Source organism: Myotis lucifugus, unplaced genomic scaffold (genome assembly GCF_000147115.1).
Source record: "Myotis lucifugus unplaced genomic scaffold, Myoluc2.0 scaffold_254, whole genome shotgun sequence".
Lineage (NCBI taxonomy): Eukaryota > Metazoa > Chordata > Mammalia > Chiroptera > Vespertilionidae > Myotis > Myotis lucifugus.
In genome coordinates, this window is record NW_005871302.1 from 1609167 (window position 1) to 1635825 (window position 26659).

Genomic DNA, 26659 nt, shown 5'->3' on the forward strand with positions numbered 1-26659 from the left:
TCAGGAACCATTCTCGAAATTGTGTTGGGGTTGAAGGTGCTTGTTTTCTTTCTCGATTTAAAGCTATAATTATCCTGTAAACATGACTTTTATTACAAATACCAGTTATGAAAGTGTCTGTAACTTTACGGAACAACCTGTATGCCATGACTTCTAGACAAAAATAAATGTGTTGACTACATTGAGACATAAGTTCTTAAGAGTGGGCGGGAGAGATTCCCTTCCTCTCTCCCGGCCCGACGTCTGCAAAGGAGTTATATTCAGTCTGTTTGCTTACCTTCTCCTCAGCCTTGGCTTCTGCCTCCATCAGTGGCCAGAAACTGCTCTAAGGTAACCACTGACCTCCTTACGGCCATGTCCTCAATGCTATGACCCCCGACCCGTCCCTGTGCCGTTCCCCTGCCTCTTCCACTAGAGCCAGTTGTTCTCAACCTTCTGGCCCTTTAAATACAGTTCCTTGCCCTAGTTGGTTTGGCTCAGTGGATAGAGCGTCGGCCTGCGGACTGAAAGGTCCCAGGTTCGATTCCAGTCAAGGGCATGTACCTTGGTTGCGGGCACATCCCCAGTAGGGGGTGTGCAGGAGGCAGCTGATCGATGTTTCTCTCTCATCGATGTTTCTAACTCTCTCTCTCTCTCCCTTCCTCTCTGTAAAAAATCAATAAAAAAAAAAAAATATATATATATTTTAAACACAGTTCCTCATGTTGTGACCCAACCATAAAATTATCTTCGTTGCTACTTCATAACTGTAATGTTGCTACTGTTACAAATCGTAATGTAAATATCTGATATGCAGGATGGTCTTAGGCGACCCCTGTGAAAGGGTCGTTCGACCGCCAAAGGGGTCTCGACCCACAGGTTGAGAACCGCTGCGACTAGACTGAATTAGAGCAGAAATCCTACCCTCCACCTCAGCCCCAGCCTCGCCCAATGTTTGGCACCTTCTGGTTTGCAGAACCAGTGGCCTGAATTTTCATTTCTGTGACCTTGAGTCTGACACCTCACTTTTCTGGATGTCTGTTTTCTCAGACAGGAAAGGAAGGTGAACTGTGTGGGGCCCCTCTTTTCCTTTCGGTTGATTAAGAGCTCACCTTCAAGGGTCTTGAGGGGGTCGAAACTCTCCCCACTTCACCTGGGCAAAAGGAGCAGGTATGTCCCCTCTACTGCCAGGCAAACTCTTGGATTTTCGCTTTCTCTTTGGTCCTTGGGCCCGTGCCCCAAAACTATTCCTTTGCCTTCTGTTGCTTCTTGGCTTACAGCCAGGTTGAGTGACCTTGAGGACATGGCATGACCACCTTCCCAAGCCATATGCCTGGGATGAAGGGGAGCTGCACAAGACAAGCCCACAAGTGTTCCAAACTCCAGGGAGCTCTGTTCACTGTGGGCTGGGTGCTACATTCCCACACTTGAGTTACGCCTTCTATATCGTCACTAGAGGCCCGGTGCATGGATTCGTGCACTGGTGGGTCCCTCGGCCTGGCCTGCGCCCTCTCACAATTCGGGACCTCTTGGGGAGTGTTGGATAGCCGGTTTTGGCTTGATCCCCACAGGCCCAATCCAGACAGGAGGGAGCCCGATCCTGTGCGTTGAGTGTCTGTCCCCTAGTGGTCAGTGTGTGTCATAGCACTGGTTGTTTGGTCGCTTAGCTTTTATATATATAGATAATGTTTCTCCCCTAGAGTTGATCCCCTTCCGCTCGTTAATCATTTCTGTTGCATGTATTGAATCCCCTCAAATCTAAACGTCTTTTTCCTTAGAGTTGCAGGAATCCGAACCAAACAGTATCCCACAGGCCAGTTTCCACTCCAGCATTATGGGGTTTAGAGGGGAGGGATCATCTCGCTAATGGCTTGGTGGCACAAAGATCCCATCAGTCAACAACATTCAAGTTTCCACTCTCATCTGGAGGTCAAAGCTTCTGGTGCGCCCAGCTCATTATCCAAAACACTGACCGTCCTGCTTTGGCTTTCTTGCTCTCTGTCTGCACGAGGTGTCTGCTTATTGGGTCAAAGGCCCCAACGCGCCGCAGTCACCTCTGAAATTAAAAGGGGAAAAACACATCCACCTTGGGCATCACACACATAAAGAGCAGTCCAACCACACTCACCTGAATGTGAGATTAGTCAGCAAACCATCAGAAATGAATCTAAATGATGTCGGGCAGAGTTCAGTGAGAAGTCATGGGATAAAGGAACACACTGGGTCCAGGCTGATTAAAAAGATAATTAATTGTAAAAAATAAGATTGGACCTGGTTACCCTTCGGAAGGGCCTACCAGGGACTGCACGGGCCCCTCTGGACCTCTTGCATGACTCTGGACGGGCCACTGCTCTCCTGTCTCTTTTACAATCCCAGTTGCCACAGTCCCAGGAGGAAAGATTTTCTGGAAGGACTTTGGAAAAGGGACTGGAGACTGGTGTGAGGCAGGAGCTGATAGCCAACCAGGGAGGGGGCACCCTGGAAATAGAGACCATGCAAGGCCTCAAGGGGGCTGTGATCAACCAGAAGAGAGCACTTGAACAAGGGGGTGGGGCCACATGTTCAAGCACGAATGGTCACATGAGGAGGGGCCACATGAAGACTGAAGGGATGTGGCCAGGAGCCCCCAGAAGCTGAAGAGGCAGGAAGGTTCCCCCCTGGAGCCCTTCGAGGGACCACAGCCCCAGACACCCTGATTGCAGATTCTGGGCCCAGAACAGGAGAGCACATGTTCCTGTTTGTTTCGGCCAGTCTGTAGTCATGGGAGCAGCAGCCTCAGGAAATGCACCCCTTCTTGCCCCACCTTTTGGGGCTTTGGGTTCTGGAAACAGGTGAGCCCTGTGCCCCAGCACAGGAGACCCCCTAGACCTCTCACTGCGGGGGCTCACAGGGGATTCACCCCTGTGTCTGTGCCTCGGTCCGGTCTCTCGCTGCCCCAGGGGCTCCTTGGCAGGGACAGTGCAGTGGGCACACCAGGGCAGGCTGCTTGGTGGGAGGGGCAGGCTACGTGGCTCAGGGACTCCTCCCCTTGCCGAGCCCCCAGCTGCCCAATGATGCAGGGAACTCCCCAGCCCCGCCCTTACCTCCCCAGCCCTCCCCCTAATGCAGTGGTTCTCAACCTTCCTAATGCCGTGATCCTTTAATACAGTTCCTCATGTTGTGGTGACCCCAATTTCATTGTTACAAATTGAACATAATTAAAGCATAGTGATTAATCACAAAACAATATGTAATTATATATGTGTTTTACAATGGTCTTAGGCGACCCCTGTGAAAGGGTCATTCGACCCCTAAAGGGGTCGCGACCCACAGGTTGAGAACCGCTGACCTAATGTGTCCAGCCTGGGGCTCCCTTCCTGGAGCACCTGGGTTGACAGGAGCCAGCAACTGGGTTGTGGTGCCCATATTCTAGATGCCAACACTGAGGCTCAGAGAGGGGGAGCAGAGGTCCCTAGCCTCAGCCCACCTCCCCCTCAACTCAGCCCAGCTCACAGGGGGCTACCCCAGCTGCTGCCTGGTTGCCATGGTGTTAGAGGAGGAGATTTCTGAGAAACAATCCAAAACACACACCAGCTTCCTCACTCCCTCTCTCCAGCTTCAAAGCCTCCTTTTGTGCAGTAAGTGGGGACCTCTTCCTGGCCAGGCAGCCAGGAGCAAAGGTCAAGGAGGCAGAGGGTCCATGTAGTGGGTTCTGGGACCCCAACCTCACCCAGCATCTTTCCTGGACCTGGGCTCCACGCCCTCCCACAGTTCCGAGACCAGGCGGGCTGTTTTCTGCCTCCCTGCCTTGCACATGCAGTTCCCTCCACCTCCAATGCCCTTCCTCATCCTTCAAATCCTAGCTTGGCTTTAACTCCACTGGAGAACCTTCCCTGAGTCACTTGGGGCTCCCCCTGCATCCTGCACCCACCCCAGTCACAGCTGTTTTCTGGATGATGCTCTCACGGGGCTGTGAGGTCTTGGGGATGCTAGCTTTGCCTTTGTACCCCAGCCCCTGACACAGACAGGTGCTCAGTAATTCCAGAAGGAAGGGAAGGGAGCAAAGAAACACCTCTCATAGGACTGGAGAGGATCTGGACCGTGAGCACCTGGCCCAGGGCTGGGCACGGAGCAAAGCCCACTCACTCCCTTCCTGCCGCCTCCACTTGAGCTTGGGCTCCAGCACCTTCTGCCTCACCTGGTTTGGAACCGGCTCAGGGGTCATCTCCATACCTGCAGGCCTGTGTCTGCTGCCCATTTGGATGCGAGGTAGTCACACCAGGATACAGCTGTGCACTTGACTTCATAGGAGGTAGTGTGTTTGGGAGAAAGGCCTCCATTCTCGAAATCCCAGGCTGTGCAAACTTGCAAGGGCTGACCTTGAGCAGGGTTTTCAAAGGGTTTTCACACGGAAATCTTTCTGCAAACAAAGCCTTACCTAAGGGCCATTATATAAAACAGATGGAAACCAAGCTGCTTGGAGCGAAGTGTTAAGTGGTGGGTGTTGAAGGGCCTGGGAGAGGGGACCAGGGTCCTCTTTCCCCTGTAACTCTGGGTCCCGGGGAGATGGGGGTTGGGGTTAGTCCTGACGGTGGGATGGGGTGGCCAGGAGAGAGGGAGAGCCCTGGGGAGAGTCCAGTGGCTGATAGTTACTGGTACAGAAGGGCTTTAGTATTTTCAGAACTGCGTGTTCATGCCAGTGTGGCTGGGCCAACGAACTCTTTCACAGCAAGAAGTCAGTCTATACAAACAAAAATGAAAATATGTCCTTGGAAAAAATCATAATGACTTCAACCTTTAATGTTCTCACAGTTTCTTTATTTTTAATCTTGAAGAGATATTTTAGGGGAAGTATCTCTTGTCTAGAGGAAATATTTATATGAATTCAGCAATTCTATCAATTTTCTTCTTTTGTGAAATTCGAGTAAAATTAAAATTGTATCCAAAATATGATTGTTATGGTTTTTTGTTTTTTAAATATTTTTATTGATTCCAGAGAGGAAGGGAGAGATAGAATCGATGAGAACCATTGATCAGTGGCTGCCTCCTGTACGCCCCCTACCGGGGGATAGAGCCTGCAACCTGGGCATGTGCCCTTGACCGGAATCGAACCCTGGACCCTTCAGTCTGCAGGCCGATGCTCTATCCACTGAGCCAAACCTGCTAGGGTGATTGTTATGGTGTTATAAAAGTATCTCTAACCTCTCCTCCCCTCCAAAAAAAGATTAAAATAAGATTGGGCTCCAGCCCAGTATTTGTGTTTGTGTGTGTGTGTTTTTAAGAATTTGCTTTTGACAAAGATAAACCGAAGGATCTAATACAGTCATGTTGGGGGAATTCAGTTGTTCTTTTATAGGAGTTGAAGAGCCAGAACAAAGCAACAGTCAGTTTCAAAGTGCAGCTCAACTCTCCCTCTGTTTGTTGTTCTGTTCATAAACATACAAGCTATTTTCTTTCATCTGCACAGGACTCATGCAATATGGAGAATCCATAATAGGTTTAAACCAGATTTATAAATAAATGCGCAGAGTGGTGGTCAAGCCAGAGATCTTTGGGCCTAAGAAAAGATCTCAATGTCCCCGGCTGGAATACTTTTTAAAAGAAGAACCTCTTCAAAGGCCTAAAAGCCAACTGACTTGCCAGCGATAAGGAAAAGCAGCATCTCTTCCCTAAATTGTTAAAACCCTTAAAGGCATTTGAGATGCCCAATGACAACAGGGAGGTTTAATCTCCACGTAGGGAATGGGAACGATTCTCCATGGATGGCTCACTGTCTCCATGTCCAGACACAGGGGGGCTGAACACAGGGGAGGAGGGGAGCTGGGAAGTGATGCCAGAAAACTCTTATTTGGACCGGAAACAGCGACGCCAAAGGTGCTGTGAAACCGCTTGCCTGAAATATTGTTTTGATAAATAAGCCATATCCTTGTGGAATTGAAATCTCCAACTGTTCCACTGGCACGGACATCTCTGCAGTGACAGCACATGCCCCAGATTGTGGAGTTAACTTGAATTAAATTTCAGACGTGGGGGAGCTAAGGGAGGGGGTGGTGGCAGTGGGAGGGTTACGAACAGTATGCTGGGGCTCTGATGTTGTCACAACCAGATGGCTTCAACTGTATCATTTAAACAAAAACAAACACATCCAGAAATAATGTAATAATGACAGGAGAGGCACGGAGTGGCTTCACCAGGACCTGAAATCCTAACAGCTTTGTACCCTCAGTCAAGTCCACATTAGAAATTCCATAAAGATTGAAAAATCCTACAAGGGATCTTCGTTCTGCCAGAAGCTTGGTGCCAGGATTGCTATCCCCGCCCCTGAGGACATATTCCTGGAACTCACCAGCCCCAGGCCCATTGCTCTCTGAGTGAGGAAGAAAGCCAATCTCAAGTCTGGTTTGTCTTCCGGGAGCCTCTGGAGAGCAAGCAGCAAAGGCACTTTCCCAGAGCTTCGCTCTTGCTGTTCCCACAGGAGGAAGCTTTACCTTAGATCCATAAACACTTCAGAAAAGAAACTTCTTACAGTGACTGACCATCTTTTCAGGGCTCTACATTAGAACTGTCACTCAACAGTTCTGCGATCTTAGCGTGTCACGTGATTTCTCTGGGTTTCAACATCTCTCATCTATAAAATGGGAAGATGCTATTTATCACTTGTCTTACCAAACATCAAGCTGTTGGGAAGTTCCGATGAGATACTGTGCATGGAAAGTTCGCTGAAAACTTGAGAATTGCTGAGCAAATGCAGTCACCTGAGGGACAATGTGGGTGCAGGAGACTCTGTGTAAGCCCTGATCCCCGGAACTGTGTGCTGATCTGGGAAGTGAGGACCGAGGAGGCACAGGGACAGCAGCCAGAACTTGGAGAACTGGGCGGTTCCTCACACAGGTGATGCTTAGAAGGACACTGAAGAGCGCAATGGATTGGTCGGTTTCTAACAAGCAAATCCTGTCTCTGATTATATTGATAATAGATCTTATTTACTCCATTCCAGGGGTGGCAAGATAAATGAAAATTGGAATATTTGCAAAGGCTAAAGTCACTGAAGGGAACTGGAAGATGAAATATGTCGAGTTTCCATCTAAGTCAAATAACACATACCTTGGCCACATGGCCAATGCATTTCCCACTGTATCCCACCTTCCGACCCGCACTGCTATGACCAAGGCAGAAGAGGAGCCCAGAGCATTCCTGTGAGCTCGCTGGGAATTCAGACATCACATCAAGTCGGTGACAGAATCAATCAGAGATAACAACTTCCCTTTATTTAATCTCCACATTCATGTCCCCTTGATCTTTTTATATTTCACTGGGAGGACATTGAGAGTAGGTCTTAGAATGTGTAGGGTGCAGAAAGCCCACTTCCATTACCTGTCTTGGCAGAGGCAGGAGCCTGATCCCCAGTAGGAGGTGGATTGTGAGATCCTCAAGGACAAGAGACTGGCAGATGCTGGTAGCTCACCAAGGAACCTGAGATTAGGGAGATGTAATAAACCCCACGGCTCAGACCTTTCAAACATTATCTCTGCAAACTGCAGATCAAACTAGGCCTTCAAAATCCCTTAAGGAACGCAGACCCAAAATACCAATCAGAGGAGTGAAACAAAAGACCAGAGATACCACACAGTACAAAATAGTCATTATTTATATTTTCAAAAACAAAAAAAATTAACATTTGGAAGTTCTCTCCTGTAGGAAGAGGAGTGAATTGGAAGGAACAGGACTGGCTCCTATGCAGGCGCAGGTACGAACAGCTGAGCAATCGGGGCTGGGATTTTTTTCACACAGCGTTAATAATAAAATTTCCTTTTCTTTTCTTTTTATGTTTTGTGTTTTTGTTTTGTTTTTGTTTTTTTTTAGAAAAGGGGGGAGGAAGGAGAAATAAAATCGGAGAAAAATGCCAAAAAAACATTTTCCACAATATCTAAAATCAGAGAGCTATAGTTCTTGTCAAGACAGTATGAATTCTGGGTGAATTATTTTTTTCCAGTTTCCAACACCAATAAAGATTTTTTGCAAAAGCCACCACATCAGAACACTCATCTTCCAGATCAAATAACCTCCTTCCCCTTTCGCCTTCGCTTGTCGTTTTTCATAAAGGGATAAAAGAATGTATTCTGTTCTTGCAAACAGTAAGTGCTAACAACAAGAGAGCTCTTCTGATACTTGCATGGTGGTGAGAAGTTTTCACAAATATCCAAGTTTTAGCACAGTTGGATGGACTGAAATTTCTCTCAATATAAATAGTACTGGAATCCACAAACTGATCTTTGAGAAATTCTGCAAAAATCCTTTCTTGTTTCCTCTTCTTCCCCTTCTCTTAAAACTAACGGTCCTTCTTTTTTTTTCCTTTTTGCTCCAGGCACCTGACGATTTGTTCTGCTCAGTTAGATGCAGACAGATTTCTCCAAGTACCACTGCAGTGCTGTCCTCAGGGCCAGCGCCTAACCGAATCCCCACAGGATCAAACTCGGTCAGGCCAAAGGGAACACAGTGACGCAGCAACAGGGTTTCATTAGGTTGAACAGCCCGAGTCCCGGCCTTCCCTCCCCCCATCCCCAAGGTTACTTAGTGCTGTTTTAAAAGTCTGGGGCCGAGATGCAGTCTTCCCCCCACAGTGGAGTCAAAGCTCCACAGATTGCGCTGTCTACCTGGTGGTCAATGGCAGCAACAGTGGCTGCTGCTTCTGGAAAATAAACGGAGTCTCACAGGCAGGATCTTAGGACTGCTTCAGGCGCTTGCGTGGAGGTCCCAGAAAGGGGCACTGTGCTGAAGCCAGAGAGCGGTATGCCTCAGCCACCAAGTGGGGATGTGACACCACCATTGCCTTCCACCCCGAGGTCTCCAAGACATCCGAGGCATGACTAGGAGAAATATGAGAGATGGGTTACCAAACGAGGGAGTGAAGGATGGGTTAAACAGCCGCCTAGACAGCCTAATCTCCCAGAGTTTGCTGTAAAGGGTATCAATGCAAGTAACACTCAGATAGAACAACCTTTCGGCGCAGGGGATGATGCTCCAACCAGCTGAGCCCACCTGCCAGGGCTGTCAATGCTCTTTATGTTGCTAATGAAGAGACAAGAGACAGCTCAGAGCTTCCACCAGGCTCTGCCATTTCCTAGTGCCCTAACCACAGAGCAGATCAGAGCCTGGGGTCTATCTGAATGAAAAGGAGGGGATACTAACCACACTTCCTTGAATGGTTCGATCTACAAAGCACCAAGCAAGTGTCCACCACAGACTGAGCACTCACTAGGACCATCACTTGGTGGTCTCCTCTTTTTCCTCAATCGGTAACTCCTTCGAAACAATCTTACAAACAGCCTTAGAGGGCATCGTTTCCTTATTTGGGGCATTTTCTGTGATGAATAATGTTCACTATTTGCCTGGCCACCTCTTAGACCTGCGGTCGCCAACCTTTCGGGCCTCACGGACCACCAGTGGTCTGCTGACCACCGGTTGGCGACTGCTGTCTTAGACCCATCTCTGAGGTTGTTGTGAGAACTGTTGTTGTGAGGGTTTTATGAAACCTGCTCTTTTTTGGTTTTTCTCCAAATGCTGTTCCCTATCAGGCAGGGGAGTAGAATATGCCCCACTGAGAATTATTTCCGAAAGTAATATGGCCAGGTCATTTGTCATTTAAGGTGGAAGGAACAGATCTACTGGAATGAACATTTCTTTCTCAAAGCATTTCTTTCTCTACTGATGACCCCTTCTCTTTTCCCCATTCCACAATGGACCATTAGATATATTTTACTAACTCATAAAAACACACTTCTGTTCACCCAGAGATCTGCATGCCTTTCATCAGGCCAGTGAATGTGAAGTAAAGATGCTATCATTTGGGGAACACAGCACATTATCATTTTCATCAATCTGATCACTACATGGAAGTAAAACACCTCACTCAGCAATCAAATTAGACCCGTGAAAGCAAAACCATCTTCCACACTGTCAAGATGAAGGGAAAGATGAAAACTATATTTACTACTAGAAGTTAAATGAAGCTTCTCGTCTATTTTATTCACTAATGCAAAGTCTTTTCATTTCTCTAGCTATCCCAACTACCCTGAAAGAAGAACTTTGAAGATGCCAACTCACTAGTTGATGAAATCCACTGCCTGCGTTTTCAATTGATCTGCGCTGTGGAGGTCAGCCAAGATGAGAATTTCTGCGGCGTTCTCCACAGAGAGGTTACTGCAGAGGGCATCCTCACACATGACCTTTAAGCGCTCCAGGGCATACTGTAAAACACAAGCACTGCTGTCAGAGCAGGAATAGCTCTGGGCTGACCGCTCCTGAAGCTGTACCATCATGTAACGGAGACATGAACAGAACTGCGCATTCGGTGAGAAGGCTACGACTGTAATTATAAAACATAACCATACTCCAAACGCTGAGATGAAGTCAGCTAAAATAACGTGCATACCTACCACTCCAGTTCTACAGTATACCTAGGAGAAAAAGGGCAATTATGAAATAGACCCACATCCTCACGTTTACCCTGTCCCGATATTATTCAAGTGTTTCTTAAACCATCACTCCCTACCCTCACAATGACAGATCACTCTGCTTCAGGTCACCAGGGACATGACATGTTCAGTGTCTGCAATCCTTTCATTCAGAGCCGCACTAGGGTGAAGCACAGTCACCGGCCTGGCAGGATATCCTGACTGGCCCACTGGGCTGTGGAAAGGAGCCCTGTGGTGCCTTCACCAGCATCTCTGCCACTAGTTGTTCCTGAATGAGGGTCAACCCCAGCCTCCTTTCAAATAGGGGATAAATGGAGTCCTATTTTATTGGGGTTGAGGTTAAGATTCTCAGGGTAGAAAAACAAAGCAACAAAGACCCTGGGATCCAGTTTCAGTCTAAAACTTCTTCAAAGTAAAGGGTATAAATGTTTTGTAAATGAAAGTCTAGGTTAATACTGGGCACATTTCATTTAGTTGATTTGTTTTGACGCAACTGTACTCCTTGCTCTCAAATATGAGATTATGAACTTACTAAGGAACTTCAAGGACAAGGAGGAGGAAGGCATAAACAGGAGGCACAAAATAAAATGTCATTCATCAGTCACAGGAAAGGGGTTTGGTTGAGGGTCTCCAGTCTCCCTACAGGTCCCATCTTAAGGGGCCTCAGAACTCAATGGCATAATATTCCTCTAAGCTGAATCATGGCAATCAAACCAGGCCAATTTTATTTTTATGAATTCTGGGTGAGGAGGCATATCTGCTGGCACTATGATCTCCTGCAGCAAAAAGAGAATTTTATTGGTTTTGGTACAGCTTTAATTTTTACATTTGAGTAACTGGAAAACAGTTTCCATGGAAAACAGGAATGACACTAGACAAGCAAGAAATTAGGTTTTTGTTTTAAAAGGCTGGGAAAGGTTTGGTAAATGTTCAGTTTTTACACAGTGCTGCACAGAATATTCCTCTTATCCTTTCTCAATACTTTCTTTTAAAAGGACCTTTGCTGTGAATAGCTCTGATCCCTACTGCATAATTAGACAAAAGTAGCCACTGCTGTCCCTTGGGGGACCAAGTTTTTTTCTTAATTATACTTCTGAAAAACCTGCCTAATGGCAGTACTTACCCGAGAGATTGAAATTGTGTCTCCCGGCCTGGCCAACGTGTTTTGTTTTGTTTTTGGTCTAATTACACATGTCCCCAGGAGACTGGAAAAGCTCAGAAGAAGCTTTTGCAGTCTCTTGGGTAAATTCTAGAGGTTTAGATCCTTCCATGAAAGATTTCTTATTCTGTTTTCCTGACGCTTACAAGGAGGTATAAAGGTAAGAATATTTTCCAATAAGCTTGAAGCAAGGAGTGTCTAATGGGAAATTCTGAATGGAATTTGAAAACACACCCTTCAGTTATTTCTCATTCATAAATTTAAAGTATTGCTGTGATTCAACTGCTTTAGCTTTTAAAATCCCAACTTAACACATTGTACCAAAAATACCATTCTCAGAATGTCACTTCAGGCTGATCCCTATGCTCTGAGCTCTTACAGTAGTAGGTTCCCAGTAAGTTCTCTGGTTGAGGAGCAGAAATGAAAACCCAGGGACACATATGTCTAACCCTGGCTCTAAGAATATACAACTCTGAGCCTTAGTATTTCTGTCTAAAAAGTGGGCCTTTTGATACTACTCACCCTCATGGGAGCTAGAAGATGAGAGGAAGATAAATGCCTGTGTATAAGCACCAAGTGACTGCTTCAGTGAAAACTAAAGGGCAGAGGAGTCAGAATCACTATAAAATTCATATTTATAAAAAGCAGGTATTGGACGGTAGCCTGTCTGGGTCAGTGGATAGAGTGTGGGCCCTCAGACTTAAGGATCAAAGGTTCGATTCCGGTCAAGGGCAGGCTCAATCCCTGGCCTGGTGTGGGTGAGTGCAGGAGGCAACCAATCAATGTGTGAGACACATCAATGCTTCTCTCTCTCTGTCTCTTCCCCTCCCTTCTACTCTCTCTAAATATCAATGGAAAAAATATCCTCAGGCGAGGATTAACAACAACCACAAAAGCAGCAGGTATTGGGCTGTGTGCCTTCAACTTCCTCAGAGCTCACAATGTGTATTTCCTTACTGTCTCCACTGGAAGCAAGTTTCCTCTGGTCAGAGCTGAGCTAGACTGAAAGGGTATGGGATGTTCGCATTGCTTAACGGTACTAATTCAGTCTTGAAAGGTAATGTGCAGGATACAGTATTATTCAATCCTTTTCATCTGTAGCATTGATTGGGTTTACATGCCTTATCCTCTACTAACACTCCAAAACGCTGATCAATAAAGATCAAACCTCCACTGTAAATACAGGTACTTTCCTCTGTCCTCAGGGATGCAAAGGAAGGTGGAAGGAGACTAGTCCCATGAGCAAATCCTGAAAAGGCGCTAGTGCCCTTACATCAGAGCGGAGCCAGCTCTGCCTCAGGTGGGCACTGCAGCATCCTGGCACAAAGAAGAGACACTTCCTGTGGAGAACCATCTTTCTCAGAGAGTCTACTATTGGATGGGTTTAAGTCCTTTGACATTCTTACCGCAACCCCCCTTCCCAACACAAGAAAAGTTCCCACAGGATAAACAGTAATCACCCCGACCCCCACCATACTTCTTTAGACCACAGGGCTTGGAGGACACAGGTCACTGAGCACTCTTCAATGTATTTATACAATGAAAGTCAGTTTCCCAAAGTGTGCTTTGGAGAACACTAATCCAGGGGTGATCTTTCAGGAAAAGAATTCCAGAGTTAACTAAATTGGAGAAATGCTATGATAGTGCACATGAACATACTAAAGGTTCTGAGAAATCCTGCAATAAAATAGCAACAATACACAAAACCTCGCATTTGACTTGGTTAAACTCAGTGTTTCATTGGGATTGAGCCTGCAACTGAGGTACATGCCTTCCCCCCACCCCCACCCCCAGCTTATTTTGGGAATCACTGGTCTGTTGTTTTAGGTAATCACATTTCCTTGCTAAGATCCCATTTTCACTTTCACACTTTAACATTTCTCAAATCAAAATGTATCTTACAATCAAAGTATACATTTACTATAGTAGTAGCTCTTATTTCCCAAAGAGCTATTAATCATCTTATAATTTTGAATATTTCAAAAACTACTTAGGGGAAAGTTAAAAATGCTAACTAGGACACTGGGAAAAAGATTATTCTCTTATTGAAAAAGTTTAAATAAAAGTTAATGAACCCAACAACATTTTATAAATTATAAAGCCAAATTATAAATCCAAATGTGAGTCTTAAATATCACTATAGTTAAATCTGAGAGGTAATTTAGCAGACTTCTTCTTTTCCATAGGTAGAGTGACCATTTATAATTTACCATTCAAAGCAGGATGCTTTTGAAAATAAAAAGGGCGCTATCAATAATTGGGCTGCAGCACAAGTATGAAATAGGACTGTCCAGCCAAACTAAGATATGTGCTCATTTTACTTACAATGCAGCATAGAAGCCCCGCCATGAAACTCAAGAAGTTACAGAAACTCCTAGTTTTGTGATTATTTTTCTATTCCTATCTCACCTTGTCAGCAGCTGCCAGCAAATCATCAGCCATTTTGTCCAGGTTTGGAGCTTTCCCCGTGTAAATGAAGCACATCATTTCCTTAAAAACTTCAGGCTCCACATCATTGATTTCAACCCGATTCTATGCCAGAAAAACTGGAAGTCAGAAATATTCCAGCAAAAACAAATTCCCTAAACAATTTTCATGATTTTAAGCTCTAGTGAGGAGAGAAGCTTGTATCATTTAAAACCTAACATGAATGAAAAATTGCTCTCTGCCATATTTGATTATAATATTCTTCATCATATGTACCACCTTTGTTTTCAAAGACAGCTATAGCTTTCATTTTTTTTACCTTTCTTTTCTTGAATAGAAACACATGTCTGATTCCCTCACCCCAAACCCTTTGGGTGATCTGCCTGGGAGAGAGTGAGTCTCCACCTAGAATCCTTCTGGACTACCTCTCTCCACTCTCACAGTGTCCCTTCAGGGAATTCGTAATCCACTTTAGTAACACAGTAAGAAAAGATAATTAGGAAAATAAATCTGCTGCCAAATTGGAAAACTCATCTGAATCTAGTCACCTCGCTAGAAGACATATTTTTATCCTGATACATACCTTTTTGCTCTCCTCCATTTCATGTTCAAACATGGCACTAAAAACTGGAGAACGAGCTAGAAAGTGAAAGGCAACAGAGACAGATGTGGTTATCACGTTGTAAATCACTCAGTTCTTCTGTTATGTAGAAGAGGTCATTTTCTTTGCTGTCACACTGGTATAGGAAAGGGTCTTAGCCTCAAATTATATCAGAATTATAAAATTCATTTTTTAATATTATACCAGTAAGTTAGTAATTACAATACATAGTTAAAAAAAGAAAATGCTACTTACAAAATAATTTATTAGCTAGATTCCAAACATTCATGTTTTAAGGAAATTACTCAAATTTATCTGTATGTTGGATGACAATGATATTCTCTGGGTAGATTTGGGGGTTCAACTGGAAGGTCCTTTAGGGTTCTAAGCAGGATGTCTTGATATCTACATTTTTGCCTGGAAAAAAGACACCTACTTTCCCCACATCCAGGGACCACACAGCAAGGAGGCCCAGAACAAGCCTCAATGGCATCCACTAACTAGATGAAACGCATGCTTATTTACGGCAGGTTTTCTGGTCCTTCCAGCCTTGCATTCTCAACAGAGCTGATAACTTCCCAAAGAGGCAAGAAAAAGAAATCTTAGGGATTACATCGTTTGTAGCCCTTCAAAGCTCAACCCTAATAAAAAATAAAAAATAAAATAAAATTTTAAAAAAGCTCAACCCTACCTAACAAAATCTTATTCCTTGGTATTTAATGTCTCTCATTGGGGTAATTTAATTTTTCCCTGAGGGGTGGGAATAATGAAAAAAGGTTAAGAAACAGTGTTCTAAGTCATGCCCAATTCTAGTCTAATGAACACTATAAATAATAAGTAAACTTAATTTCAACCATGAAAGTAATAAAATGGCTAATAACTCAAATCTTATCATGTTTTCCGACAATCAGGGATTTGGTGAAAGTTAAAACTACCAATCTCTAACAGAGAGAGGAAGAACAGATGGAATATATACAGGACTTTGAGCTAACAGGTAACTGGAACTTTGACTTATAGTTTATGTTAGGAGGACTAATTTTAGATCTGCCATTTTTTAACCACACATCTTGGGCAAATCACTAAACCCTCTGAGCTTCAATGCTTTAAATTATTCCAAAGGATATTAATTCTCCTTGTTCTTATCTCAGAAGGGCTACAGACTAAAAGGTACTAAATAAATACATTACAGAAATTGAAGACTAAAGGGCTGGTGATTTTAATAAAGAGGGAAGGGTCCAAAGCAGTGATATGCTTAGAGGGTCATCATTGGATAGACAGAAACTGAGGTTATGAAATAAATAAAATCACCCAGGGAGAATAAGGAGAATGAAAAGAGAACTGAGAGAACACCAATGTTTAAAAGGATGCGTAAAGAAGAGGGAGTCCACACATCAGAGGTAGCCAGAGAATCAGAAGAAAACTAGAATAAAGGAGCCAAATAATATATGAACGAGAGTCCCTCAAATGTAAGAACTAGCCGGCCATATTACTTTGGAAAACTGCTTTCATTGCATGTAGATGAACTGAAGATAGTGAGAGGAGACAAGCTGAGATAGTAAATGTGCTAACTTAAGAAATTTAGCTCTGAGAGAGAGAGAGAGAGAGAGAGAGAGAGAGAGAGAGAGAGAGAAAGAAAGGGAGAGAGAATGAGAATAAGAATGAATAACTAGGGGGAGTAGCCTGAGCCTGTTTATAGACTGAGGGTAAACAGGCAATAGGAGAAAGAGAGTTGATGAAGATACCAGATAACAAGGGTATAAGTGGCAGAGTAAGAAGAAGGAGGCAGCATGGGATATGAAACAGAACAGAAGTAGAAAGTACAGTACTCTGGACACAAGGAAGAACACCCCTTCCACCAAAAATGCAGGGAAAATGCAGGTAAGGTGAGAGGCAAGAGCTTAGGGACAGGGCCTCAATTTTCTCTTGGAAGAAGTAGCAAGGTCATCTTTTAGGAGTTGGAGATTAAAGGAGAGTAGTGAAGTTTTGAAGTAGCTATTGTTGAGAAAAAGAAAGGGAGCTGACTAACTGTAGGAAGAGTTCTTGGCAGTTCTGAGGGCCTAGCTGAGTATGGAGCACTAACCTAAGAGTTGATGACTTTCTTTAGCAATACACGGTAACATCTAGTTCAGAGAGGGAACAGAAAGATGGTTAGACTGAGCCAGAGTGGGGTTTTGCCAGGTGTGTATTTTAGAACAGAGCTGAGAATCTTGCTAAGAAATTTGCTGCTGAAGGTTCATGCTATTTCCTTTTATGTCTTATGGCCTGGATAGAAGTTTGTGGCTGACTGCTATGCTTTCACGTGAAGTAAAGTCAACCCTGCCTTATCAGTTCCCCTCTGTGTCACTCTTTCTGGTCTCAAAGACAAAGGGCCTATTATTAGAATAAGACCTGATCTTCCATGTCACTGGCAATATTCTTATCCTTCTGATATGTTTATATGGAAGAGAAGGCTAAGATCTCCAGAGCAGGGGACTTAACTGAACGTAGTTTATCCTGAGTCCAGAATCCTCTCTGTTATATCCTAAGTCCCTGTCTAGGAACTAATACGTGATCCTAAGCAGTGTTTTGACATCTGTTCTCTGGGTGCAAAGGCATTCAATACACATCATCATCCATTCCTTGAAAATGGTGGCCTAAGTCCACTACAGAGAGGAAAAATAGAAATACCATTTTTATGCAGAGTTGCCTTTTTGATTATGACAACTAATGTCACCACAGTATAAAAATATATTTAGTTGCAATTTTTTTTCACTAGTTCAAAAGGCTGAAGTTACTCAACAGGTCATTATGCAGCCACTGGTTTGCCTTGTTTCACCAAAACGAACGCTCCCTATGAATAGATACTAACCTGCTAAGATAGCTTTGTGAGCCTGGAATTCCTGGCCAGCAACACACAGACAACAGTCTGTGAACCGGGAATTCTCCCAAAGTCCTCCTAACTCATCTGCCAACCGGCACTCGGGAACCTTCACCATATTCATGGTATTCTGGCCAGAAATGTTGACGGAATCTTGCACCACACTCACCTGTAAAGACAAGGAAACAGTCCAAAGCTTTTGTTATCAGGAATTTTCTTCCCAGCAGGAAGAGAGATGATTTATACCTCATTCAGATACTAACGTTAGTCATATTCTCTTGAAACCACCTCCACAAATCAAGGCTTTATCCTCTGGATCACGTAATTTTCAATCTATCACAGTTATACTTAGTCTACACCATCTCAGGAAAACAGGGAGAAAGCCCCACAAATCTCCTTCTCCTCCAACTTCTAATAAGCCTCACCTCCCCTTCCCTGAAAACCTGGGCAAAACCATCAGAGGGAAAAACTAAAAGAAACAAATGTTAAACCTCAAGTATTTACCTTATTCTGCCTTAAGGTTAAATACAAAGAACTCCTATAGAAACTACCATTTAAATTAAACTCTTTAGAGAGAAAAAGCTAGTACACCTAAAAGCATTTCACTTACTTTTGTTAGGTCTGGAACATGAAAATAAAATGCAACTTCCATAGGGCCTGGTAAATAATTGGTACTTCCGTGCAAGTGTTAATATAATGAACAGGACTAGGTTTGGAAGATCTTTCTGGTAGAGATAATTGTGTGGGTATCCCACACCATTTATACCCTTACTCAGTCATTTGTGACAATGAAATACAAGACTGCTGGCTCCTGCTAGACTTGCACTCATAGCTTTGGAACAGAACGAGGAGAACAGGTTTAAAGAGGATCCAACTTGCCACATGGCTTCAGCAGCAGGTTTTAACCAGTTGAATTAACAGTTCAGTTTAGATTTAAAACAAAACAAAACAAGGTAACTTCTAGATGGGTCAGTGAAAGTCAGGTAAGTTTGTTAGTATACCAAATACAAGAATTTATAAATCATATAACATTACAAAATAAATGTAAGTTACCAAACTGAAGCAGATCAGTCTTCTGCCTAGCAATCACTGCTATGCTTCATCTCCTACATTATAATAGGTTAGAAATGTTAAAATCAAAGCAGAATTCATAAACCTTGAGAATCAGCTCCCCCATTTTGCTATTCTGATAAGTTAGTTGAGAAAGGCAGCTTAGGAACATCCTAAATGACCCAAATTTCTTTTAACCTTCAAGATAGAAGTCATCCCTTAAATGCAGTCATAAACCCCGAGGCAAAGTTAATGCCCCATCCAAATGACCCGCAGTCCCTTCTGTGCTGGAGTGAGATATTTATTACCAGGTCGAGAAATTTATTCATTTGTTTAAAACGAGCTGTTATAGTCTTGAGCAATGAAGCAGCCAAGTTAATCAATTATGAATGTGCTTAGCATTAGCAGCACATTTATCAGAGCCAGATTATAACATTATTTTAATAGCCTGAGACCCAGCACAAACTACTGCACAGATCCTCTCTTGTCCTGTGTAAGATCTCTAATTTGGGTCAGCCATTCTCTCATATTAACACACATATTTCTTTGATATAATATTAATATCAAAGTAGAAGATGCCTGTTTCCAGTTATAGCTTAAAAATACTGATGATTAATTTATTTAAAAAAAGGAAAAGACCAAGTAAATCCAACTTCCTCATAAAGAAAGGCAGGACTCTCTTGGGATGACCAATGAAGGGAATGGAGAATGCTCTTGGCACTAGGTCCTAAGCCTGAATTAAACCAGGCTGACAGGAGCCCAAAGTCATTAACACTTGATGGCAATTTACTAGTCTGAGTAAAATGAATTGGCAAGAGATAAGGTGAATTTCAAACTATGGTTACTACAGACCCTCTGCTGGTTAGATGCATGCTTGGTCATAAGTGGGGCACCCAAAACTGTGACTCCTCTTGCAGGGACAATTCCTCTCTCTAGACACAAATAGGAACGCACAAGAAGGAGAATGTACCTTTACTGTCTGAGCCAGACTTGTTCTGTAGATATATGGATGCCTGGAGTCTCCAGAGCTCTGAATGTCTGGCACCTCTTACCAACATTAAATACGCTTAATTAAAAATAAATTTTAAATGGCATTCACAAATGAGTCTTCAGAGCCCAAACTTTTAACTTAGAAAGGGATTGTTTTCCTCTGCAAATGATGCTGCTAAAATGAAACCATTTTGAGAAAAACTAAAGATTTTTTTTAATGACTATAAAGTTGACTATGGAGACTCATTCAGAATTACAGCTGCGAAGATGACGTGACTGTGACATTTATGCCGTCTTACAAATGGCTGCATGAAAATGTCTCAGGAAGGCTGTATAACCCTCTAAATTTCAAGCTGTAAATGGGCCTCACTTTTAAAGTCAATTACTTTTCTTAAAAAATAATATTTCATAAGAGACTAAAGATTGTGCCAATTCCTGAATATTTTACTTAAACGTAAAAAATAAAACCAATGGAAATAATATTTTTTAACTTCCATATCATTAAAACAATTGAGGGGGGGAAAGACTCTGCATATAGATTGTTTTTAGCAGCAGCACTGTTTCTAATCAAAAGACTAGCAACAACCTAAATGTCCATCAACAAGAGAATAAACTGTTGCCTATTCACACAAATATTATACAGCAGTAAAAATGAATGAACGGTAGTTACATCCACAATATAAATTTTAGAAACATAATGTGAAAAGAACAAGTCCTAGATGACTACATATTTTCTGACACCAACTTTATAAAGCTCAAAACCAATCAAATGAAAACAACATATTATTCAGGCTACAAATAATATATGAGGAGATAACATATAATTCAAAATAGCTCTTTAGTATATCCTGAGGGGGGAAGACAACAGGTTTAAGGGTTAGGGGAGAAACATACAAGTTAATTCCAAGTTACTGCTGGGTTGGTTGAAGTTTACTACATTATCATATTTTATAACCTACTAGAGGCCCGGTGCATGAATTTGTGCACAGGTGGGGTCCCAGTGGCTGGGGGGATGGGCTGCTGGTGGTTGGTGGGCTGGTCCCCCGATGGGGGGGTGTAATTGGGGGCAGGGCTGACCAGCACCACCCCCTGGTCGAACTCCCAGTAGAACTCCCAGTCGAGGGGACAATTTGCATATTAACCTTTTATTATATAGGATAATAATGTTACATATTAAACCACCATTTTTTGTAGGACAAAAACAATCAAATATTGGCATTTTCACACAGTTCAACTAAAATATCCAAATAGTTCATTAATAACAATAAAAAGAAAAAAATAAATAGATCCACAGATTTAAAATTTGGCAAAAATCATATTCCCAGGCTATGAAGGGATATTCTATGTTTGAGAAGGAAAGAAATGTTTTAAGAGTAAAGTAGTATCTCCTGGCTTGCGTGGTTCAGTGGTTGAGCGTCAACCTATGAATCAGGAGGTCATGGTTCGATTCCCAGTCAGGACACATGTCTGGGTTGTGGCTTGATCCCCAGTGGGGGGCATGCAGGAGGAAGCTGATCAATGAATCTCTCTCATCATTGATGTTTCCCTCTCTCCCCCTTCTCCTTTCCTCTCTAAAATCAATTAAAAATATATTTTTTAAAGAGTTTAGTAGCATCTAGATATTTCATATTTCAACTTTAATTGCAACATTACAAAGAAACTCTGAAATCTTCTACCTATCAAAGGCATATACAACGAAGGTGGAATATGTGCATCTTTATTGCTAACAGCTACTTGTTTTCAATATAAGAAATGGAGGGAAGGGTCAACAGAAGCTAAAAGTAGATTTTCAAGTAGATTTTTCAAGTAGATTTTCCGTGGTCCAAATTATTAAAAGTGTAAAGCTTTCATGATTCTGTTTCATTACCAAAATAAATACTCTCTGTTAAGAAAACCTGGTAGAGCCCATGTTTCCCTGGGTAAATAGCATTTAGCTCCACTTAGCGTGGCACAGCAGCCTAGAGATAGAAAATGGAGAGCTGACACTAATTTGCTGCACAATGTTAGGAAAAAATTACCTGACCTCTCCAGGCACCGCTTCTCTCCCCAACAACATGAAATGAAGATAATAGAACTAACCTAGCTCAAAGGATTGTGAAAAGAGACAATTCAAGGAATACTTTGAAAATGCTTCCAAATACATTAGCTAAGCAATATCATCTTGGAAGAATTGCCACATTTCCTAATAGTCAGACAAAAACATCACTGAAAATTGAATGTGAACCCAGTGTGGCACATTATAAACAAGACCACACATTTGGCATTTTCAGAATTTGCAATCTAATTTCATTTAAATATTCATTAACAGTAATATTACTAAAATAAAGCCCAAACATACAAATGTGTGATTCTTAGTCTTGCACCTTAGGATGAATTCCCTCCTGCAGCCTCTGGGAATATCAAAAAATATTTTAAAATTAATGAAACAACTATACTTATTGCATCATAACAGGACAGACATGTGTCTGGGCCAAAGACTGATGAGGAATGGAGCAGTGGAGTATTCATAATCTAAATTTGTATGAGGGCATCAACTTCACAAAGCCTCGAAATAATAACAAAATACTATCTAAACCAATAATAAATAAAATATGAATATGAACTAAAATAAACATATATTTTTCCCCCATTGATAAAAGGAAGCAACAGGTCAAAGGGATAGGACTTACACCAAAGAATAATCTAGCTTTGTAAAGCGCTAAAAACTCAGATGAGCTGTATATATTTTTAAAACCCACACATCCAACACATACCCCCATGCAACTGTCTTGCAATGCTGAATGCTACTAAGTCCACAGAGAGCCTTGGAACAGAAACGAGTCTCACTAGGCACAAGCCCAAGTATGATAAGCAACACTCAGCACCTGTGGCCAACACTGAAGTGTGAGAAGAACAGATGGCATACCTGGTCCGATGGTAAGAAACTGATGGCATCAGCAGAACCCAGCAGACGTTTCCCTGTTCAACATCTCCTCACTTCCAAAGTGTCATCTCACTTCCCTTCTAAGTCAGTAAGGCAAATCTAAACTTAACCACAGGATTTCTCCTAAGAGAATTTTATATGGGGAAGCGAAGAGGGAGAGGGCGCCTCAGTCTTAACCACAGGATGAGAGATTGCCAAGTGAGGGCAAGACAACTCGTCTCCAAATCAACAATGTCCATATAAAAGGTGGAGCAGATATGGGGGGTGGGAGGGAGAGGGCGGCATATGAGAAAAGGCTGGACCCACTGTGGACTTAAAAATAATGCAATAAAGGCACTGCCTAAAACACCAGATGCAATATTTAGAGGAGATATCTTTCTTCAGAGAACAGTTAAGACTGGCTTTCATTTCCAAGAGAAATTAGAATTTTCCACTATATTTAAATTTGTCTGAAATTTAGGTCTTTAAGATAGGTGAAGATTAAATTGATGGTCTGTTTATATAACATTTAACTTCATACAAAACCACCTAATTGTATTCATTTCTTACTTGGGCAACTGAGTATGTAACTAGTTAGATTTACGTGGAATTCAAATTTAACGTTCATCAGACAAAAAACAACTGCAACAATTTCTGTATTTACCTAGATGTCATCATGTTAGTATTTCCTTCTTTTATTATAAGGCAGCTATTATGAAAACTGCATTTTACATATTCAGTGTGGTATCTTAATAAATTATGCTTCCAAAATTTCCTAACCACGAGGTACTATTCTGTGGAAATAATTAAGCTGTGACTCAGAAAAAAAGCCAGCTACCACTGGCCAGTCCTCTTCTACAAAAGGGCATGATTCCTAAGGGACACCCTCCCCGGCTGCACAGGCGGTGACATGCTTTGGGACTGTCATTAACTCACAGTGCGCGCCTATTACTTGACAGATCAACTGTAGGAACTTGCCTGCACCCTCCCCAGGAAAATACAGTGGTCATTCTCATCAAGCGCTGCTGCTCAGGAAGTGGCTTCTTAACCATACAATGTATAGGAAACACTGCCATCTAAGTTGACTAGAGGTTTTATTCGTTTATTACACTGTGAGCTTATGAATATTTATAAATGTGTTGATAATAGCATGAAACGACTTCTTAGTAAATAGTCATTAAAGAAACCACTTTCTAACTCACCCTCAGTTTGGGAATTTTACTTCAAGACTTCTCTTGTAAACCTAAAAAAGGCTTTTAAGTTGTTGGTGAGAAGGACTTGCCTAGCAGACTACAGATAACTCTCAGCTATTATGAGTTAGAGAGCTTTATATAACCTTCACTCTAGAATAGAGGCTTCTCACCTTCCTATTTCACAATTACTCTAGCAAGACAATCCAGAGACATTCAACTCCTGATAAGTCATCCAGTTCAAAGAGCAGAAAAGAAAAGTGATCTACAGTCAAACATATGTGGACTTCATACTCAAGGAGAAGCCATAAAGTTTAAGGAACAAATATACACATATATTTGCTGGCCATTCTCCTCAGCTTGAAGTAACAGTCCTTCCAAATGCTATCTGAAAAACCCCGCCAAGAAAAAGCCAGAATCCTGACCCAAGCAATTCAAAAATCATAAATACCAAGATTGTACACAATCTTTGTTTTTAAGAACAGTAACAAGTGGAAAGCTAGATGCCCAACAACCTTGAAATCATGGCAGTTTTCAACCAGTCACATCAATAATGTTTGTGCAACACTATTCCACTCGGGGGTTCTTCCCATTCTCCATCCCTGATACAATACAATTAAATCGGCCACTGCTGACCAGGCCTGGGAACGGCTAGTCTCACAGTGGGGAAGAAGCACTCACCTCACAGAAGAGGGTAAGCTTGTCATCAGGGAGAAGCCCGTTGGCTTCATCCAAGAGAAAATCTCTACGGATGAATTTTTTGAATCCCCAGTCTTTGCCTTGCACAAACCTATATGCCCGTTGACTCTCTGAGGTGAAAAAAAAGTTATATTTAGGGTTACTCAAAAAACCAGATCAAATCTACAACTTGTCAGTGTATGAAGTTGCTGGACGTGAAAATAAAGAATCAAACGAAGAAGAGAACATTTACCCATAGCTTTGGTTTCTTCTCCCTTGGCATTCAGGATGGAGAATTTGAATTTTGCCCGAACTTCACTCTTTGGACAGCTAACCAGTAACAGGTAAAGTGACAGGTAATCTTTGCTTTCTTCATCTAACCCTTTTGGGTTTACTCTCAAACACCTGCCCAAAACAGATAGGGGGGAAAAATGTTGAAAACATCCATGCTTATAGGCTGGTAAAGTGATAGGAGAGAATTAGAACATCAGAATCAAGAGAGGGAGATGTTTAAAATATAAACAAGTTCAGGCCCCATAACCAGGAAATTCTGATTTAGTAGAATGAAAAATTTTAAAAGTCAGGATATTCTAATCCTCAATCTCAGGAGAGGCAGCCCCTAATTTTGTTGGGACTGTGGTGAAACCATGAAAAAAATGTCAACAAGCCCTTAAATATCACCTTGGGAAAGAAAAAAGTATTTGAGAGAAATATGTGAATAGTACCCAATCTTTTACAGATACGTTATCAATCTGGCAATAATATTATAAGATTAAAATAAAGGCGGCGGCACGGAGAAAGCACAGATAAAAGTAAACTCCCAGGGTATAGCTCCACGCTATATAGTCAGAGATGCCAATCTGTTACCAATGAATCAAAACAAAATTCAGACAGAATTTAATAGGTTCAACTGAGTTAAGTTGTAAATGTCAGTTGAACTGCATGTGGTTCAGATACAGCTTCTACCAGATAGGCCATATGCATCCCCAAGGCCTTGCCAGTGTTATGACACCTCTCACAAACAGGTGGCTCAATCCAATGCCTCTCTAGGGAGTGCATATGCCACTCATATCACTATACATTGTGTTGAAGATGTAGATTTAAATACGATGCCTATGAATAATCATTCTCTCTCAACATTTAGTTGTACACTGCTTAACCAGCTGGTTTGCCTAATAGTCAACACTTACACCAGATATGGATTATCTTTTATAACACTGGCCCTCTTTACTCATTTACATTACCCTACAGCCATTTGAATTTGCAGATCCCTGATATACTCATTAAATTAATTCAACAATTACACAGCAAGCACCTATGGGTATCAGGCACAGTCGTAGACCCTGGGGAATTTTAAGTACAAAGTCCCTATCTCCAAGGACCTTACATTCTAGTCAATCTCCCCATAAAACCAAGCAAAACAGGCAACTTTTAGAAATATTTTTACAGCTAGATGTGTTCTTCCTCACCATTTCAGTTTATCATTGGCTCCTGATGAAAAGGTTGAGCTTTTAATGACTTCACCCATTTCCTCCCGGCAAAAGCTAAAGTTATTGATGGTCCACATGTAGGAGAATTTCACTACCTTGATCTGTTGATAGAAAACCAGGAATTAAATAAGTGGGTGACCTAAAACACAGGCTGAAGATCAGATCATTGTTTCTGCTCCCTCCCTCTACATGATCCCAGACGAAGATAGCACTATTTGGCCAGCATGGAGGCTCAGCTTTTCTCTCACCGTAGGTCCCTCATCCACATTTTAAAAATGTATGTTTTTATTGACTTTAAGAGAGAGAAAGGAAGGGAGAGAAATAGAGATAGAAACATCGATGAGAGAAAAATATCGATCGGCTGCCTCCTGTACACCCCCTGTAGGGGACTGAGCCTGAAACCTGGGCATGTGCCACATGAGCCACACCGGCAGGGCCCTCATCCACGTTTTAAGAAATCTCACAGTGACCAACTGCTTTCATAACTTTTCTCAGCTTCTGAGAAATACTGAATGGAAAGTAGGAAAAACATGGACAGGGTTGGGAAAGCAGATAACAATTGAGATGTTGATGCCACTACCTGGGGTTGAAAATCTCAAACCTAGTTTCCTTTTGAGTTGCCCAACACAGGAACACATTTCCATCAAGGAGGATGTAAGTGGATCTAATTTCAGAGTCCCCCCTTTTAATCTCCAGTGAAAAACCATGGCCTAGGGTATTCAGATTCCACTTGGAAAACCAAGGAATGGAAAGCTGACAAATATCTTATCTATCTACTATCTGGCAGTTATGTCCCTGAGAAACAGAAAACCCAATGTAGAAAGAAATCGTATTCCTTTTGCCCACCAAATCCTCCCAACATGCAAAGATTTACAGGGTGAA

General features: G+C 42.4%; 1 protein-coding gene and 1 long non-coding RNA gene across 4 annotated transcripts in view; both read right to left on the reverse strand.

Annotated features, from left to right (window-relative positions):
- The window catches only part of LOC111827948, an 8016-nt gene extending 3685 nt beyond the window's left edge, over positions 1-4331 (reverse strand). Inside the window, exon 1 of the long non-coding RNA XR_002831694.1 lies at positions 4192-4331. This is a non-coding gene — a long non-coding RNA (uncharacterized LOC111827948). The remainder of the gene's footprint in view (positions 1-4191) is intronic.
- Positions 4332-7204: 2873 nt separating this feature from the next.
- Positions 7205-26659, reverse strand: part of SPOP (speckle type BTB/POZ protein) — a 74755-nt gene continuing 55300 nt past the window's right edge. For all 3 annotated transcript variants that reach the window (XM_006098948.3, XM_006098947.3, XM_014464511.2), the window contains 8 exons: positions 25757-25878; positions 24541-24692; positions 24291-24418; positions 17469-17646; positions 14603-14658; positions 14002-14124; positions 10063-10205; positions 7205-8825 (listed from right to left, as the gene is read on the reverse strand). In XM_006098948.3, the coding sequence (XP_006099010.1) occupies positions 8681-8825; positions 10063-10205; positions 14002-14124; positions 14603-14658; positions 17469-17646; positions 24291-24418; positions 24541-24692; positions 25757-25878 (1047 nt within the window). In that variant the 3' untranslated portion in view covers positions 7205-8680. The remainder of the gene's footprint in view (positions 8826-10062; positions 10206-14001; positions 14125-14602; positions 14659-17468; positions 17647-24290; positions 24419-24540; positions 24693-25756; positions 25879-26659) is intronic.